The 17173-nt window shown below is 45.8% G+C and overlaps 1 protein-coding gene across 2 annotated transcripts in view; it reads right to left on the bottom strand.

Annotated features, from left to right (window-relative positions):
• Positions 1 to 17173, bottom strand: part of HELB (DNA helicase B) — a 451751-nt gene that overhangs the window by 271102 nt on the left and 163476 nt on the right. For both annotated transcript variants that reach the window (XM_069229147.1, XM_069229148.1), the window contains one exon: positions 8412 to 8583. In XM_069229147.1, the coding sequence (XP_069085248.1) occupies positions 8412 to 8583 (172 nt within the window). The remainder of the gene's footprint in view (positions 1 to 8411; positions 8584 to 17173) is intronic.

The raw sequence follows: 17173 nt of genomic DNA, 5'->3' as shown, positions 1-17173 counted from the left end.
CCCCACCCCAGGGATGGTGCCCAGAGCTCCTCCGGGTGGCCACCTGTTTCTGTCATCTTGAAAACAAGATGTGCAAAGGCCCCTGGAAGCATCTGCTTGGTCAGGACAGGTGACTGACGTCAGTGACCCCCTCGGATAGGTGGTCACCCTGCAGAGTGACCAAGCCCCTTTTAAGGGATATTTAGGGGCTCCCTTGCAGGTGGGTCTCCAGATTTGGCGTGCAAGACTCCACCAGGACTCCTCTTCATCAACCTCTTCTGCTCCAGGCCACCGGAACCGCAACTGGATTCCTCAGGAACCGAGCAAGCCTGCAACACCGACGCTGCAACTCTGTTTCCCCGGCTCCTTCCAGCAACTGCAACATTTCCACCGCTGTGCATCCTCTGGGGCTGGCAAGACTTCAGTTGCACCAAAGAAGCAAGAAAGAAAGACTCTCCCTTGGAGAGAAGGAGTCACTACCCTGCATCCGCAGGCACCTAGGTCAACGATGTCCGGCTGCTGGGATCTGCTCTCCATTGGAACTGTGTGGATCCTCCAACACAGGTGGTGGACCTGAGTGGTCCTCTTGATGCTCTCTGCCTGCTGTCCACATTGGGAAAGGGTGAGCCCTTGCCTCTTCCTCCAGGACAGAATCCCTGTGCACCGCGACTCTTGCAGCAACCAAGGCTTGTTGACTCACGCTTAGAGGGATCTTCAGGCTCCAAGTAGCCCCATACTCAAGCACTTCATCTCTGCAAGAACAGTCTCCTCGCCTCTCGTGGGACTCCTCCCCAGGTCTCTGACTGGCCCTCACTGCAACTTACTGTGCCTAATGCCAGTGGGTTGCATGCGGGGGTTACCACTGCTTTGCTGGCTCTTCTGACTGCTGAGGATCAGCATGGACTCTATTCCACGGGTCGAGTCCCCGGGCCTTGTTGGTCCTCTTCCACTCTGCAAATCCTCTTCTGCCCTGGTTTGCATTTACCAAGGCTTGTTGGTGGTCTTCTCCTGACTGCTGACCTTTCTTCAACCCGGCGACCGGCATGGGGCATCTTCTGCACGACTTCAGAGACTCCTCTGCAGCTCCTTGGCTCCACAGCTGATCTTCATCCTCCATCGTCCATCCGGATATTCACCCACAAAAGGGTGGGCAGTGGCTCATGCCCCGTCTGAACACTCCTGCGTGGACTGAACTCTATCCCCTTCTTTTGCAGGCCCTCTTCTTCTGGAATCCACCTCTGGGTTCCTCTGGTCTGGTCCTGTTCTTGCAAACTTCCTTTTCCAAATCCCCTTGTTAGTCTATGGAAAGATCAGGTAACTTAACTCTGTTCTCCTGGTCGCGATCTAGTTACTCACCTTTTGAGGTCCCAAGTTCTCCCAGCTCCCTACTAACTGCTCCACATCCTTGGGCGGGGGACCTAACTTTGCATTCCACTATTTTAGTATATGGAAATCTTTGCTATAGTGATATAGGTGTATGGCTGGTCAACAATGAAGTTGTCGATGAGGAAGATGTCACCGTTGACACTGTGATAGTGTTAGCAGTAGATGCTGTTGATGTTGCTGTTACATCCCCATGAACCCAAGGTACCCAAAGCCGACAACTGAGCTGCACCATACAATGGCTTATCTTTGTGTACTGAGTATAGACCAACTTATATGATGAAACAAGTAGAGTGAAAAATGGGTGTAAAGGAAACATGTATTTTTTAAATGGGCACAAGAAATGCAGTTTAGAAGCAGTGGTTATTTGTACATCTCTGAATTTATGGGTATTCGTACTAGCATATAACTTAGGGGAGGGTTTTCAAAATATCCTCTTTCTTACACTTACACATTTAGAAGGCACAAAGGTGGCAAAATCCAATTGGTAAATAATACATTTTCTACTATTCTATTCTCCGACGTCTTCCGATAAAAATGGTACCTCACTTGTGTGAATAGGCCTAGTGGCCAAGACAGGGAACAGCCCAAAATGTAACATGAACACATCACATTTTCAACTAAAAACAGACCCTTTTTTTGCCATTGTGGGTAGCTGTGGATTTTGGCCCCTATCTAAGCTGGCATATGGGGAAACCTAGCAACCTGAACATTTTTTTAAACTAGACCCCTGTAACAATCCAGGGTGGGTTGGCTTGTGTGGCTCTCACCAGTCCTTTTTTTTTAAATATACCCAAAATCCATTGCAAACCTCAAATCTCGACTATAAAAACACACTTTCCTCACATCTCTGATGGAAAGTTCTGGAATCTACTAGGAGCCACAAACGTCGTTCCACCCAGCAATCTCCCAAGTTTCTTGATAAAAATAGTACCTCGCTTGTGTGGGTCTAGTTCATGTGGCAGGAAACGGCCCAAAAACGCAACATGGATACATCACATTTTTCCACTCAAAACGGACTCTTATTTTGCAAAGTGGATTGCTGTGAATTTTGGAACATAGCTCAGTCTGCACGTAGGGAAACCTAGCAAACTTGCACATTTTGGAAAATCTGACAGCTGGGGGAAACCAGGGTGGCTTTCCGCAGGTTTTTTTATTTACCCAGAATCTCTTGGAAACCCAAGAAACACATTTCCTCACATTTCTGTGATGGAAAGTTGTAGACTCTGTGGGGAGCCACAAACTTCATTCTCCCAAGACGCCTGTTGCGGTACATAAAAAATGTCCGCAACATGGACACATCACATTTTTTTCACTTCAAATTTATACATTTAAATGGAAATGCTTCTGCCTTTGGTGCGTATTCTCTGACATCCATTTAGTCACAGCATCTCCAGAACCATTTCTCCCGTATTTGCTATACCTAGCCAAATCCGGATTTTCTCATTCTTTCATAGCCTCCCCTTTGATATCGTCAGAAGTTTGTCCAGATATGGGGCAATATCAGATCACATCTGCCAGTCGGCCAAGTAGGGCTAGTGAATTTGCTGCTCTCACAGTGAGCTTTTACATGGCCGAAAAATGCTTCCTGATGTTATTGAGGCATCTACCGTCCTTGTCCAGGGGTGCTGGAAGGGGCGTGGAGGCATTCCTGGATGTTCTTTAAGCTGCCTGAGAAATGACAGAGTCTGGTTTGAAGTGACCCGTTAAGCAGGCTGGTGCGTCCTCTGTGTCCTTGTATTTATTTTAATCGAGCTGTGGCAATACTGCTGCGACTGACGCTGAGTTACGCATAACCTTTAGGCCCTCATCCTAAATGTAATCAATGATAGCATAACCCTGACATTTTTTCAAAAAGCTTCCTTAAAATCGTAAAGAAAACAGTCATTTTGTCCTGCTGACATAGGCAACTCGAGGCGTGTTGCTCCTCTTTCTAAGAGGTTGTGAAAACATCATATGTCCTCAAGAGGAGAACTGAGTGAAGGCGGTGATGGAGATGAAGGTTTTGACAACACACAGTTGTAGGAAAACCACTCTTTTTGGCACGGTTACCCCAACTTTTGGCCTGTCTATCAGTGTGTTTAGACTGTTTTCAATGGGATCCTGCTAACCAGAACCCAAGTGATTTGGTTGCTTCGGTAGCCTTTACACCCCATAATTGGCATACTGGTGTACCCCTGTAAGTCCCTAGTATATGGTACTGAGGTACACAGGGCATTGGTACACCAGTGGTCCCCCATGGGCTACACCATGTATTATACCACCCATGAGAGCCCATGCAACTGTGACTGCAGGCCTGCCAAGGCAGCATGCGTGAAAAAGTGCATGCACCCTTTCACTGCTGGTCACTGCACCGGATCACTATAAGTTACCCCTTGGTAGGCCCTTTCAGCCCAAAGGGCAGGGTGCAGGTCCCTGTGTGTGAGGGCACCTCTGCATGGGCAGACGTGCTCCTAAAAACTTCAGTCCCAATGCACTGGACTTCGTAAGTGCAGGGAAACCATTTTACCCATGTACTGGCCATAGGTCACTAACTACCCGTGGTCCAGCTACATAATGGCAACTCCGAACCTAGGCATGTTTGGTATCAAACAGGCTTGAATCATACCCCAATACTAATGCCAGTATTGGTGGCATGATTCCATGCACTCTGGGGGCTCCTTAGCAGATCCCCAAGTATTGCTCCTACCAGTTGCTGTTACAATCCGCGTCATCGACAGAGATGTTGTCAACAAGCCATCCGTCAGCAGAGCAACGGAAGGTTTCTTAAATGTGTGCTTCATCTGAGGCGGAGGTGTTGGAGGCTCAGAGGTCTTGAGGAACTTGACTCATTTTTTCCTTTTCGCCCTCAGGTAAAGTCACTTTTTATGAGGTGACTTGGATGGGCTGTGATGCTTATGAGGGGATTGAGAAGACTTCTTGGGCACCTTCTTTGGTGGCTCATGAGAGGAATGATCTTCAGAATCATCCCTAACTATCTTAGTAGGTGTTTTGTAGAAGGACATAGATGAAACATCACTCTCCTCATCAGAGACAGGATTTTCTCTGGTCTTGAATTTTTGGTGCCATAAAAGTGGTTTTCCTTCAAAGCTTTAGAAGAAAAATGTGCAACATAGCTTCCATTCTTTCGTTTTATGAGAAGAGTGAAGACAGTATATACAGTCTTTATGGCCATCATTAATGTGCAGCCTTTTCTTTCTGCAAGTGCCACGGGACTGAAGAGACCTTTTTTAGGTGTGTTTGACATAAGGACTGGAGCTTCCCTCAGAAGAGTTCTACGGGTGGTATCAACTGATTGGTTGACTCTTAAATTTAGTCCTTTTTTACATAATGACAAGGATATGTTACTAAACCAAAAAGGCTTAAAACTTCTATGTTCTCACATTACGTTTCTAAAGTACCCGGGACTCCCATGTCGACTATTGGGAATGATTCAAGCATGTTAATCTATGAAAGTTCCAGTACTTGAGTAACAAAGCAAACATGCACATTTTTTGTAATACTAAAAAATGTCAGGGACTCCAAGGGTGATGGCTGTGTGGCTCTTACTAGGTAAATTTACCTAGACGCCATTTAAAAAGTCAGACATTGGGTAAAAAAAAAAAAGAACAAAAAACACATATTTTCCTCACATTTCTGATGGAAAAATCGGGAATCTGTGTGAAACCACAAATTTCCTACCACCCTGAGTTCCCATTTGTCCCCCAATAAAAACGGTACCGCACTTGTGTGGGTGAGCCAAGAGATGCCGACACAAAAGGCCCTGAAACTCTATGTTGATCTATAAACAATAAGGGTAGCTGTGGTATTTGGGGCTGTGTTGTGGTGCCAACCCAGGCAATCCTACAAATCACAGTCATTTCTGAAAACTAGACAAACAGGGGCGTTCCAGGGTGGTGTGCCTTCCATGGATCCTAAGAGGTTTTCTTACCCACAATTCCCTGCACACCACAACCTTTACCTGAAATCATGCATTTTTCTAAAATGTCTGTGAAGGAAACTTCCGGGATCTGCAGGAATCCACAAAATTCCTACCACGCAGCATTACCCCACTTGTGCTGATAAAAACTCTGTGCCAGTTGAGTGGCTGAGCCTAGTGTTCACGACAGGAACAAATAAAACCGAGGCCAATGGGAGTAAAGGGATCCCAATGACCTTGGTTTGACCTGTTCCTGTTGCATGCACTAGTCCCAGCCACACAAGTGGCGTAGCATTTTTTTTATCGGCACAAGTGGAGTAATGCTGGTAGGATTCCCCTACTTGTCTAGTTTTCAAAAGTGGCTGGTTCATAGGTTTCCATGGATAGCAGCAGAGTCCGGTCACAAATCCCACAGCTACCCCTATCGCTGATCTCTACATGTACCATTTTAGGTGTGTCAAGGTCTCCTGGGCCACCCACACAAATGGGTTACCAATGTTATTGGGAGGCTTGGGGAATGATGGGTGGTAAGAAATCTGTGGCTCCCCAAAGATTCCAGAGCTTTTATTAAACAGATGTTATGAACGTGTGTGTTATTTGTCAAAGTTTGTGGTTTGCAGGGCATTGTGGGTAAGAAAATGTTGTGGGATCCATGTCACGCACATCGTCATGGATTCCCCCTGGGGTCTAGTTTTCAGAACTGTCTGGGTCTGGTATGTTTTCCCAGGTGGCAGCCAACCCAAGCCCAACAAGTGTAGTCATTAACCACTGCAAGTGGAATGGTATTGGGAGTTAGCCAAACTCTCATGGCCCATTCGTAAAAACAACACTCAAGGGAATCAAATGTCCTCTCGTTAGCCACTGTGAAGGGATTTCTTGGTGCACAAGGGAAAAGAAAGACTGTTAAGGATTTAGGAGTGAGGGTGGGGCAGATGCTGGTATGGGCTATAACCAACAAATTATTTAAAAAAAAATATTCACAGTGAGCCTTCTTGCCCCAGAGGCAAGTTGGAGCAAATCTCTTGTCTGCCCCAGTGAATATGAGGGAGGAGGTGGGTTTAAAAAGACTGGTTTATTTGGCTTCAGGGTTGGGGGGTGGCTAATGTAAGAGTAACACCCACCCCAGCTTACTTTGCCCCTACCCCTTCCCCCCCAACGCAGGGGTCATATTTGGGGCAATCTCCCCTTCTTTGGACAAAACTCCTATCTGCCCCCGTGTGGTAGCAGAAAGGTGCTACTGCCCCTTCTGGGGAGGCGGTATGGGTCAATGGCAAGGTAGGCTGCAAGCTCCTTTGTTTGTTTTGGCTTTGTTATGAAATGCCTGGTGCTTAGTGTGAATTCTGTCCTCACAGGGCAGTGGTTTCCAAACTTTCTTGACCCACGGCTCCCTTGACCTATTGGCTGCAGATCAAATTATAGCAACACTGTGCCATTTTCACAAATTCTTTATAGCATAATATTACTAAACCAAGATCCAGACTGATTTCCACTGATGAAAAACTTTGCTTCAAAGGCAGGAATTCCCGAATGACTTTCATTCGACCTTACCCATCACCTCCAAAGCCTGAAAATGTTGACATTAATGTCCCCCATACAGGGTTACTGGTGGAATTATGGCAATATGAACTTTAAGAAGAGCATCAATATTGCATCACTAAAATGTCTTGCAAAACTAAAGAAATTGTTCTTGACGACAAGAGAGAAAAATAACACACAGATACTGGAATAGGAAATACTTTTAGCAATGTGACAGACATACAAGGGGACGGAAAACACACAACATTGGGATTACTGAATAAGAGGCATGAACATGGAAGCAAGGAGACAACACACTGAGTCAGGGATTGTCCTGTAACTTGGGCGACAGATGGCATAGGTGGGGAACCTAAATCTGGATATTAGATGCAACAAAATCATCACTACTGTGATACATACTTGCCACAGCTAATCACTATGAGACAGTAAATGAGAGTAAGATGAATAGATATTGACACACAGATGTATGTCCCACCCCCTATCCCTGGACCTTCGTATCTCCCCAGTGCAGTGACATCTACTCCGAGACAAGGAGATTCACACTTCAACTTGGACAAGGACACTCCTGTCCCAGGAAAGACCACATCTTTAAATGTTGGCTTGGAGAAGCAAAAGCTCTTGCCTAGGAGGCCGTTCTCCCTATACCTGGTGTCTAGTGGGTGGATCCCTACTTGTGGGTTACTCTACTGTGGTGATTCTCAAGCCGAGATCCACTGTGCAAAGATACCATTGGAAAAGGGAGATTCTCCCCTTCCAATGATACCTTCCCCAAGAGAACTGGTGCTTGAGGGGCTGAGACATACTAATACAGTGAAAGTAAAACAAGCCTTTTGGCTTGTTTTACTTTCACTTCAATGACATCAGCGCGTCTGCACCCTGATCATCATAATAGAATATAGGACTCCCTGTGGTGCACAGCAACAGAGGGATGTTTATATACCTCCCCAGTGTGGGCCAACAGTCGACAGATGTACTGGGGAGATAATGCAGGTGTCGGCCATAGGCCGACAAGCACTTAAAGGGTTAATGTTATACTAGCAGATCAAGTACACCGAAAAAAAAGGCTTCCCCTCAAAACAGACTTCTCTGGAAGTGGCTGCAAATAAGGAGTTGTGTTCATTAGTGGTATATTACAAGGGTGTGGCACACTGAAGGATACCGAAATGAAAAAGATGTTTAGAAAAACTCAAACCTTAATTGTTTCACGGTGCTTCTTATACTAATAACAAGCTCAGGAGGAAGTAGTTCAATGTAGAGGATGCAGTCAAATACATGAGGGATGAACATGGACTAAGATAATGGCACCTTTTTGTACTTAGTTGAGTTTTTAAAACAGGAATAGAGAGGAAGATGGATGTGCTGTAGGCTTTACAAGGTTTAATTATGGCCTGATGATCAACCTCTCAGACTGCTGAGAGAAAAATGACAATACTAAGATACTCAAGGAAGTTAAGAGTATTCTGCCTTTGCAAATGTTACATGCATACTGGCAGGAACCAGGCTCATCATTCTGCTAAACTAGATAGTTCAATAATCATGATGAAGGACTTTGGTAAATTGCTCTAGTAAAAAGTACAAAGGCGAGTCCACTTACCAAGAATAATGAGCTTGGCCAGATTGGCATATTTGCATAGTAGCACTAAAACTGAACTCAGGATTTGCACTGACACGAGACTGCCTTCATCCACGACCAAGACCTCCACCTTTGAAAACTTCCACTCGTTTTGTGAGTCCAACTGATGCCAATTATAATAGCTTGCTGTGATCTAAAAAAACATAGAACAAATAAACCTATAAATGTTTGGTGGATTTTACGTCCTCATTTAGCATTGAGTAATAAATTGGAAGTCAAAAACCATGGTTCAATGACTAAGGTGGGGTTACCTCCAAATATAAGGTTTTGCACTAGAAAATAAGGCATTTTGGGGGGGTAGCAGAGGTATCTCTCACATTTTTCCTTTTTTATGCACAATTACTACCTATCTTCTTGCGATAGATAATGCAACTTATTTGCATGTTGCCAGGGATGTAGTCAAATTGCTACACAAAGCCAATTGCCACGTGATCACAAATGGTATATTAACCAAAATAGTGGCTCCGGATAAGATTATCTGTAAATTAGTATTTGCACTCGGATCTAAATGACTATATAAATGAACAGTTACAAAAACCTATTTTGGAGAAAAGGTAGCGAGTCAGACATTCCAATTTTTATGGTAGCACTTTGAAACAATAAACTTGAAAACAGCACACAACAAAAAATAACATCTGGGATGCAGAGATAATGCATTACATTTAACTATATTAATTATTTTCTACTCGTAGCTCAGGCATTCCAAATCTTTAGAAATATGCTAATATGTTGAGAAGGTATTTCACATTTCTGTTGTGAAAGTAAGATAAACTGTACAGGGATTCCCAATGATATCTGCAGGAACAATGGTGAAAATGCCCATTAATATTTCTGTACTGATGACACCAACAATGGACCAGCATACATTAAACTGAATTCAAGGCATTTGTTTTTGTTCAACATTCCTTAATGTTTAGAAAGTAAGCAAACTGAAAGAATTGAGTTTTTATACTGGATAGGCACATCTTTCCTCAATTTCTTTTGTGTGTCTTGATATCAAGGTTTCTCACCCTCTTCCTCCACTAGCTCTTTGGAGACAGATTCCTCATTCAGTCCACGTGTACCAGTGACTGGGAGAATGGCTTACCTAAAAAAATACTGATCATGCAGGTGTCCTCTTTTCAGTAAAACCTTCAACTTAGCCATTCACATAACTTTGTAAATCACCCATTGTGAAAAGTTCTACTTGACTATGCTGACAGCAGCCACTGAAGACAGATCTGCTTGGCCTTAATGATCCTGCCTTCCTTACTGATGCTCCAGTGTGCTTTTGTTCAGTAAATGTACGAAGTGAGAGAAAAAACGTAATAAATGTGCGAAATTAAGAAAGCAGAAGTTTATTTAAAACAACATTTGAGCCACAAATTTGGACTGTCTTTATTTCAAATCTATTCTACATTCAATACATAATTTGGTACGGTATTACCCTGGAGGCACACTTTTATTGTTTTCGAACCATCAGCACCTTGCCTGCAGACTTATCTTTTCCCTGCTATGGCTCACTTTCATGTAGGTATCAATTGTGTCACATTTCTACGAATTCTGTGGTCTCTTACTTCTAGTGGAATAGTAGGTACTCTTCTCTCTTAAACAAAGTTTATTAATCAGCTCCCACCATTTCATTCAAATGGAAAATACATAATCAGCATCTGCTCTTTTATTTTCCTGGTGTATCCCAGATTTCAGATGAGGCTTCTATGGATATTTCTCTATAATGCTAATTATTCAGCAAATGATGAAATGACCTTCGAATTTGATTGTCAGTATTATGTTAATTCCCATGTATTACCTTTTTCTACATGTATTACCTCTTTCTACTACGGTAGAGAAGGAGGATGAAGATGAGAATGAGGAAGAGAAGGAGAAGGAGGAGAAGGAGGAGGACGGAGAGGAGGAGGAAGAGGAGAAGGAGGAAGTAGAATATATGGTTTTACTAATGACTGTAGTTAGGTAGAGCTTTGCAAAGAGACAGCTTTATAGCAATAGCAAAGTGCTTTAACAGTGACTCTTTGCTTCCCCAGAGGCCTAACAGAGGCTAAAGTAGATAACAGTAATGCTCTTTCGTGGTAATTTGGTCGAGCAGTTAGGCTTACCAGACAGTAGTGCGAAGCATTTATTGTACACACACAGTCAAGAAAAGAGGCACAAACTCAACGACGAACTCCTGGCCAATGTTTTTATATAGCAAACATATATGTTGTTACTTTATTACTAGAACCAATAGATCTTTGTTGCAGTAAGTACAGTTGTAATTAGGTATTAAGCATATGTATCAATTGTACTTTATTTAGGTTTTGCAGGTAAAACTGTTTACAAGTAAGTACAACTTTTCAATTTTAAAAGTTGACCCAGTGCAATTTCTTACAGGAACCAATACAGTCCTACGGGAGGAAAAGAGTTAGCCCAGTTAACAGGTAAGTACACAACATACGATCCCAGTCTTTGGAGGTTAGGATATCCACGGGTCAAAGTTTAAGTTGACCACAAAAGAGCACAACCAGAAACACAGGGCCGGCCGGGTGCAGAGATCGAATTTGGTGTTGGGTTTTTAATGGAACCTTATGAGGACTGGGGGCAATCGGAAGAACACAGGTTGCAGGTAAGCACCCGTAGCTTCAGAACACAGGCCTGGGGGGTTTAGGTCAAACATGGCATGGTACAAACACAGCATCAGACACCCAATGCTTTTCAATGGGGGAACCCCGTGGGTCATAAAAGATGCTGCAGGCTGGGTCCAGGGGGTCGGTTCTGGTAAACCAAAGGTTTTACAAGTAGGAGAGGTGCCTGCTGGACGTTGCTCAACCATCTTTTGGATTCCCGAAGGCCAGGGGGCTGTGGGTGCAGGGGTACCTTTAGGCATCAGGAATCTTAGTTGGATCCGTTCACTGTCAGGGGGAGTCTCCGGATTCAGGCTGCAGGCGTAGACGTGTTGGCCAGGAGGGGTCTACCCAGGGTGGACTCGAGGTAGGAATCGACTGGGGACCTCCTTTGGACCAGTGGATCACCTGGACTCAGACCGTGGGCATCAGGCGCAGAGTAGACAGGGCTTGCGGGTCTGGGGCGGTTCTGGAGTCTTTTTGGAGGGTTTCTTCTGGAAAAGGCCGCTGTCCTCTGGAGTTCTTGGTCCTTTGCTGGGCAGACAGGATGTGTCCCCTTTTTGTAGCAGGAGTCTTGAAGCTGCAGACAGGACGGTAAGGCTGGGGCCAAGTCAGTTGTTGTCTACAGTCTTCACTGCTGGGGTTGGCCCTTCAGTCCTTCTTCTTTCTTGAGGTTGCCAGGAATCTGAAGAGCAAAGTTCTGGGGTACCCCTAAATACAAGATTTAGGGGTGCTGCATGGGTCAGAGGGCAGTAGCCAATGGCTACTGTTCCTGAATGTGGCTACACCCTTATTGTGCCCACTCCCTTTGGGGAGGGGGGTACATTCCTATCCCTATTCGCCCTCTCCTCCAAAACAAGATGGAGGATTCTGTCAGGAGGGGGGTCTCTTCAGCTCTGGACAACTTAGGGGAAGTCCTAGCTGCAGTAGTCACTCCTCCTTGTTTTCACCTAATTTTCCAACCAGACCTGTCGCCAAAAGTGGGGCTTGGTCTGGGGGGCGGGCATCTCCACTAGCTGGAGTGTCCCGGGGCACTGTAACAAGAAGCCAGAGCCTTTCAGGCTCACCACCAAGTTTTCAGTTCCTGCAGGGGGAGAGGTGTGAAGCACCTCCAAACAGAGCAGGCTTTGTTCCTGACCCCAGAGAGCACAAAGGCTCTCACCCCATGGGGTCAGAAATGTGTCTGTGAGTGGCAGGCTGGCACAGACCAGTCAGCACTACACTAGAGTGTTCGGTAAAATACAGGGGGCATCACTAGGATGCCCTCTGTGTGCATTTTACAATAAATCCAACACTGGCATCAGTGTGGTTTTATTGTGCTGAGAAGTTTGATACAAACTTTGCAGTCTTCAGTGGAGCCATCATGGAGCTGTGGAGTTCAAAGCAACAAACTTCCAACCCATGTACTTAATATGGTCACACTGCACTAACAATGTATAAGAAGGGACTTAGACACTCTAGGGGCGTATCGCTCATGCAGCTATGCCCATACCTGTGGTGTAGTGCACCCTGCCTTAGAGCTGTAAGGCCTGCTACAGGGGTGACTTACCTGTGCAACAGGCATTGGTTTGTGGGCATGGCACCCTGGGAGGGATGCCATGTCGATTTTACCTTTTTCGCCCCACCAACACACACAATCTGCAATGGCAGTGTGTATGTGTTTGGTGAGGCGTAGCTTTTACAAGGAACTACATCAATATCAGGCAAAATGTGGGGGGTAATCATGCCAAAAGGGGCACTTTCCTACAGGATTGTTTTGAACTCATTGAAGCCTGTTCAGCTGGGACTGGGAAGTACCCGAATAGAGGACGTTGCAGTTTTCTAGCCAAGATATTACAAGGGCTGGACTACCGTTTTGTGTGTGGATTCACGTAGGATATACAGTATTTTCATCAGGGATCTCAACATACCAACACATTTCCCTGTGAGGACAGTAATTTAGGCATTGAAGGAAAGTTTCTCATCAATCCAGATACCAACATTGGGGGTGGGGTTGGGTAATGGACCGAGGCTATCAGGCCAACAGGCATTTCACAAGATATTATGATGTTTGCCCAGAACCAATAACTAAGTCTTCCCTGCATATAGTTTTAGGAAATTTGAATCCACCCATGCCGCAACCTCTGAAATGCATGGATTTATTCAAAGCGAAGGGAAGAGGTCAAAAGCAATTGAAATAGGATTTGCATCCAGATTCATGGGTATCAAATCATTTTCATGTGTGCTATTCTTTCTTATTTCCATATCACAAGAAAACACTATTATACCCCCTTATTTTCAATGTTAAAAGACTCAATGCGTTCATTAACACAAAACATTAGTTGCTTGCACTTGTATTTAACTCTATGACAAAGAAATCTCAGTCAGTGATTCCATTTTCCTCTGGAAGGCTATCCCTTACAAGCACCATTGCTTAAAAAAAAAATATCATCCTTATATTTGTTCAAGGTTTAAAACACTATCTCAAATGTATGCTTTACTGGTACAGCACAAAGTTCCTTGGACTACACAATATAACTAATACAATTTTCTATGCTTTCTGCTTCAAGCTAGTCATTCCTTGCTCCTCATATTATTCAAATCTCTATTCCTATGGTTGTTTCCACTCTTTTGCTACACTTCACTTGTCCTCCTCATGGGTTCTACATTGCCTGCATACATCTAGATCTGAACATTTCTCTTTGCTTGCCCCAAAACTACAGGATTCAGCCTTCGGATCTCTGTCAGCCTTTCTCCCTCATTTACTTACTTCAAAAATTACCTACAGTTGCCCTTCTAATAATGGGATTTAAATTGAAATAATTATATCGAAATATAGCTCTGTGTATTCTGACTAGTTGTTTTCAGTATATTATGTATCTGTAAGGAAATGCCTCCTTGGCATGGTTACCCCCTGACTTTTTGCCTTTGCTGATGCCAAGTTATGATTTGAAAGTGTGCTGAGGCATGCTAACCAGGCACCAGCACCAGTGTTCTTTCCCTAAATTGTACTTTTGCTCCACAATTGGCACACCCTGGCATCCAGGTAAGTCCCTTGTAACTGGTACCCCTGGTACCAAGGGCCCTGATGCCAGGGAAGGTCTCTAAGGGCTGCAGTATGTCTTTTGCCACCCTGGAGACCCCTCACTCAGCACATGCACACTGCTCGCCATCTTGTGTGTGCTGGTGGGGAGAAAATGACTAAGTCGACATGGCACTCCCCTCAGGGTGCCATGCCAACCTCACACTGCCTATGGCATAGATAAGTCACCCCTTGTAAGAAAATGCCTCCTTGGCATGGTTACCCCCTGACTTTTTGCCTTTGATGATGCCAAGTTATGATTTGAAAGTGTGCTGAGGCCTGCTAACAAGGCCCCAGCACCAGTGTTCTTTCCCTAACCTGTACCTTTGTTTCCACAATTGGCACACCCTGGCATCCAGGTAAGACCCTTGTAACTGGTACCCCTGGTACCAAGGGCCCTGATGCCAGGGAAGGTCTCTAAGGGCTGCAGCATGTCTTATGCCACCCTGGAGACCCCTCACTCAGCACAGACACACTGCTTGCCAGCTTGTGTGTGCTGGTGGGGAGAAAATGAATAAGTCGACATGGCACTCCCCTCAGGGTGTCATAACAACCTCACACTGCCTATGGCATAGATAAATCACCCCTCTAGCAGGCCTTACAGCCCTAAGGCAGGGTGCACTATACCATAGGTGAGGGCATAAGTGCATGAGCACTATGCCCCTACAGCTTCTAAGCAAAACCTTAGACATTGTAAGTGCAGGGTAGCCATAAGAGTATATGGTCTAGGAGTCTGTCATACACGAATTCCACAGCACCATAATGGCTACACTGAAAACTGGGAAGTTTGGTATCAAACTTCTCAGCACAATAAATGCACACTGATGCCAGTGTACATTTTATTGTGAAATACACCCCAGAGGGCATCTTAGAGATGCCCCATGAAACCATACCAGACTACCCGTGTGGGCTGACTAGTTTTAGCAGCCTGCCACACACCAGACATGTTGCTGGCCACATGGGGAGAGTGCCTTTGTCACTCTGTGGCTAGTAACAAAGCCTGTACTGGGTGGAGGTGCTTCTCACCTCCCCCTGCAGGAACTGTAACACCTGGCGGTGAGCCTCAAAGGCTCACCCCCTTTGTTACAGCACCCCAGGGCACTCCAGTTAGTGGAGTTGCCCGCCCCCTCCGGCCACGGCCCCACTTTTGGCGGCAAGGCCGGAGGAGATAATGAGAAAAACAAGGAGGAGTCACTGGCCAGTCAGGACAGCCCCTAAGGTGTCCTGAGCTGAGGTGACTCTGACTTTTAGAAATCCTCAATCTTGCAGATGGAGGATTCACCCAATAGGATTAGGGATGTGCCCCCCTCCCCTCAGGGAGGAGGCACAAAGAGGGTGTAGCCACCCTCAGGGCTAGTAGCCTTTGGCTACTAACCCCCAGACCTAAACACACCCCTAAATCGAGTATTTAGGGGCTCCCAGAACCTAGCAAGATAGATTCCTGCAACCTAAGATGAAGAAGGACTGCTGACCTGAAAGCCCTGCAGAGAAGACGGAGACACCAACTGCTTTGGCCCCAGCCCTATCGGCCTGTCTCCCCACTTCAAGAAAAACTGCAACAGCGACGCGTTCCACAGGGTCCAGCGACCTCTGAAGCCTCAGAGGACTACCCTGCATCTAAAAGGATCAAGAACTCCCGAGGACAGCGGCTCTGCTCCAAAGAAGAAACATCTTTGCAACAAAGAAGCAACTTTTAAAAGACAACACATTTCCCGCCGGAAGCGTGAGACTTTGCACTCTGCACCCGACGCCCCCGGCTCGACCTGCGGAGAAACAACACTACAGGGAGGACTCCCCAGCGACTGCGACCCTGTGAGTAGCCAGAGTTGACCCCCCCCAGAGACGCCTGCAGAGGGAATCCAGAGGCTCCCCCTGACCGCGACTGCCTGCTTCAAAGAACCAGACGCCTGGTAAAGACACTGCACCCGCAGGCCCCAGGACCTGAAGGATCCGACCTGCAGTGCAGAAGCGACCCCCAGGTGGCCCTCTCCCTTGCCCAGGTGGTGGCTTCCCCGAGGAGCCCCCCGCCCCCTTGCCTGCCTGCTTCGCTGAAGAGACCCCTGGGTCTCCCATTGAACTCCATTGCAAACCCGACGCCTGTTTACACACTGCACCCGGCCGCCCCCGTGCCGCTGAGGGTGTACTTTTTGTGCTGACTCATGTCCCCCCCGGTGCCCTACAAAACCCCCCTGGTCTGCCCTCCGAAGATGCAGGTACTTACCTGCTGGCAGACTGGAACCGGGGCACCCCCTTCTCCATTGACGCCTATGCGTTTTGGGCACCACTTTGACCTCTGCACCTGACCGGCCCTGAGCTGCTGGTGTGGTAACTTTGGGGTTGCTCTGAACCCCCAACGGTGGGCTACCTTGGACCCAACTTTGAACCCTGTAGGTGGTTTACTTACCTGCAAAACTAACAAACACTTACCATCACCCAGGAACTGTTGAAAATTGCACTGTGTCCTGTTTTAAAATAGCTTATTGCCATTTGTGTGAAAACTGTATATGCTATTTTGCTAATTCAAAGTTCCTAAGTGAAATACCTTTCATTTAAAGTATTGTTTGTAAATCTTGAATCTGTGGTTCTTAAAATAAACTAAGAAAATATATTTTTCTATATAAAAACCTATTGGCCTGGAATTGTCTTTGAGTGTGTGTTCCTCATGTATTGCCTGTGTGTGTACAACAAATGCTTAACACTACCCTCTGATAAGCCTACTGCTCGACCACACTACCACAAAACTAGAGCATTAGAATTATCTCTTTTTGCCACTATCTTACCTCTAAGGGGAACCCTTGGACTCTGTGCATGCTATTTCTCACTTTGAAGAACAAGGAACTTACCTTCGGTAACGCTTTTTCTGGTGGATACACTGACTACCTGTGGATTCCTCACCTTATGAATTCGATCCTTGCGCCAGCATCCGACGGAAAGTCTTCTTCCTAGCTGTCTACGTCGACGAGGACGTCATAATGGCACGGCTATGCGTGACTCCGTCTGACGTCGGAGTGCCAATAAGAGGTCCCCGTCGGCGTACTAACGTCAGTTTCACCTCACTTTTTTCG

The sequence above is a fragment of the Pleurodeles waltl genome, chromosome 4_1 (assembly GCF_031143425.1).
Source record: "Pleurodeles waltl isolate 20211129_DDA chromosome 4_1, aPleWal1.hap1.20221129, whole genome shotgun sequence".
Classification (NCBI taxonomy): Eukaryota; Metazoa; Chordata; class Amphibia; order Caudata; family Salamandridae; genus Pleurodeles; species Pleurodeles waltl.
This window is presented reverse-complemented; position numbering and strand designations above follow the sequence as displayed.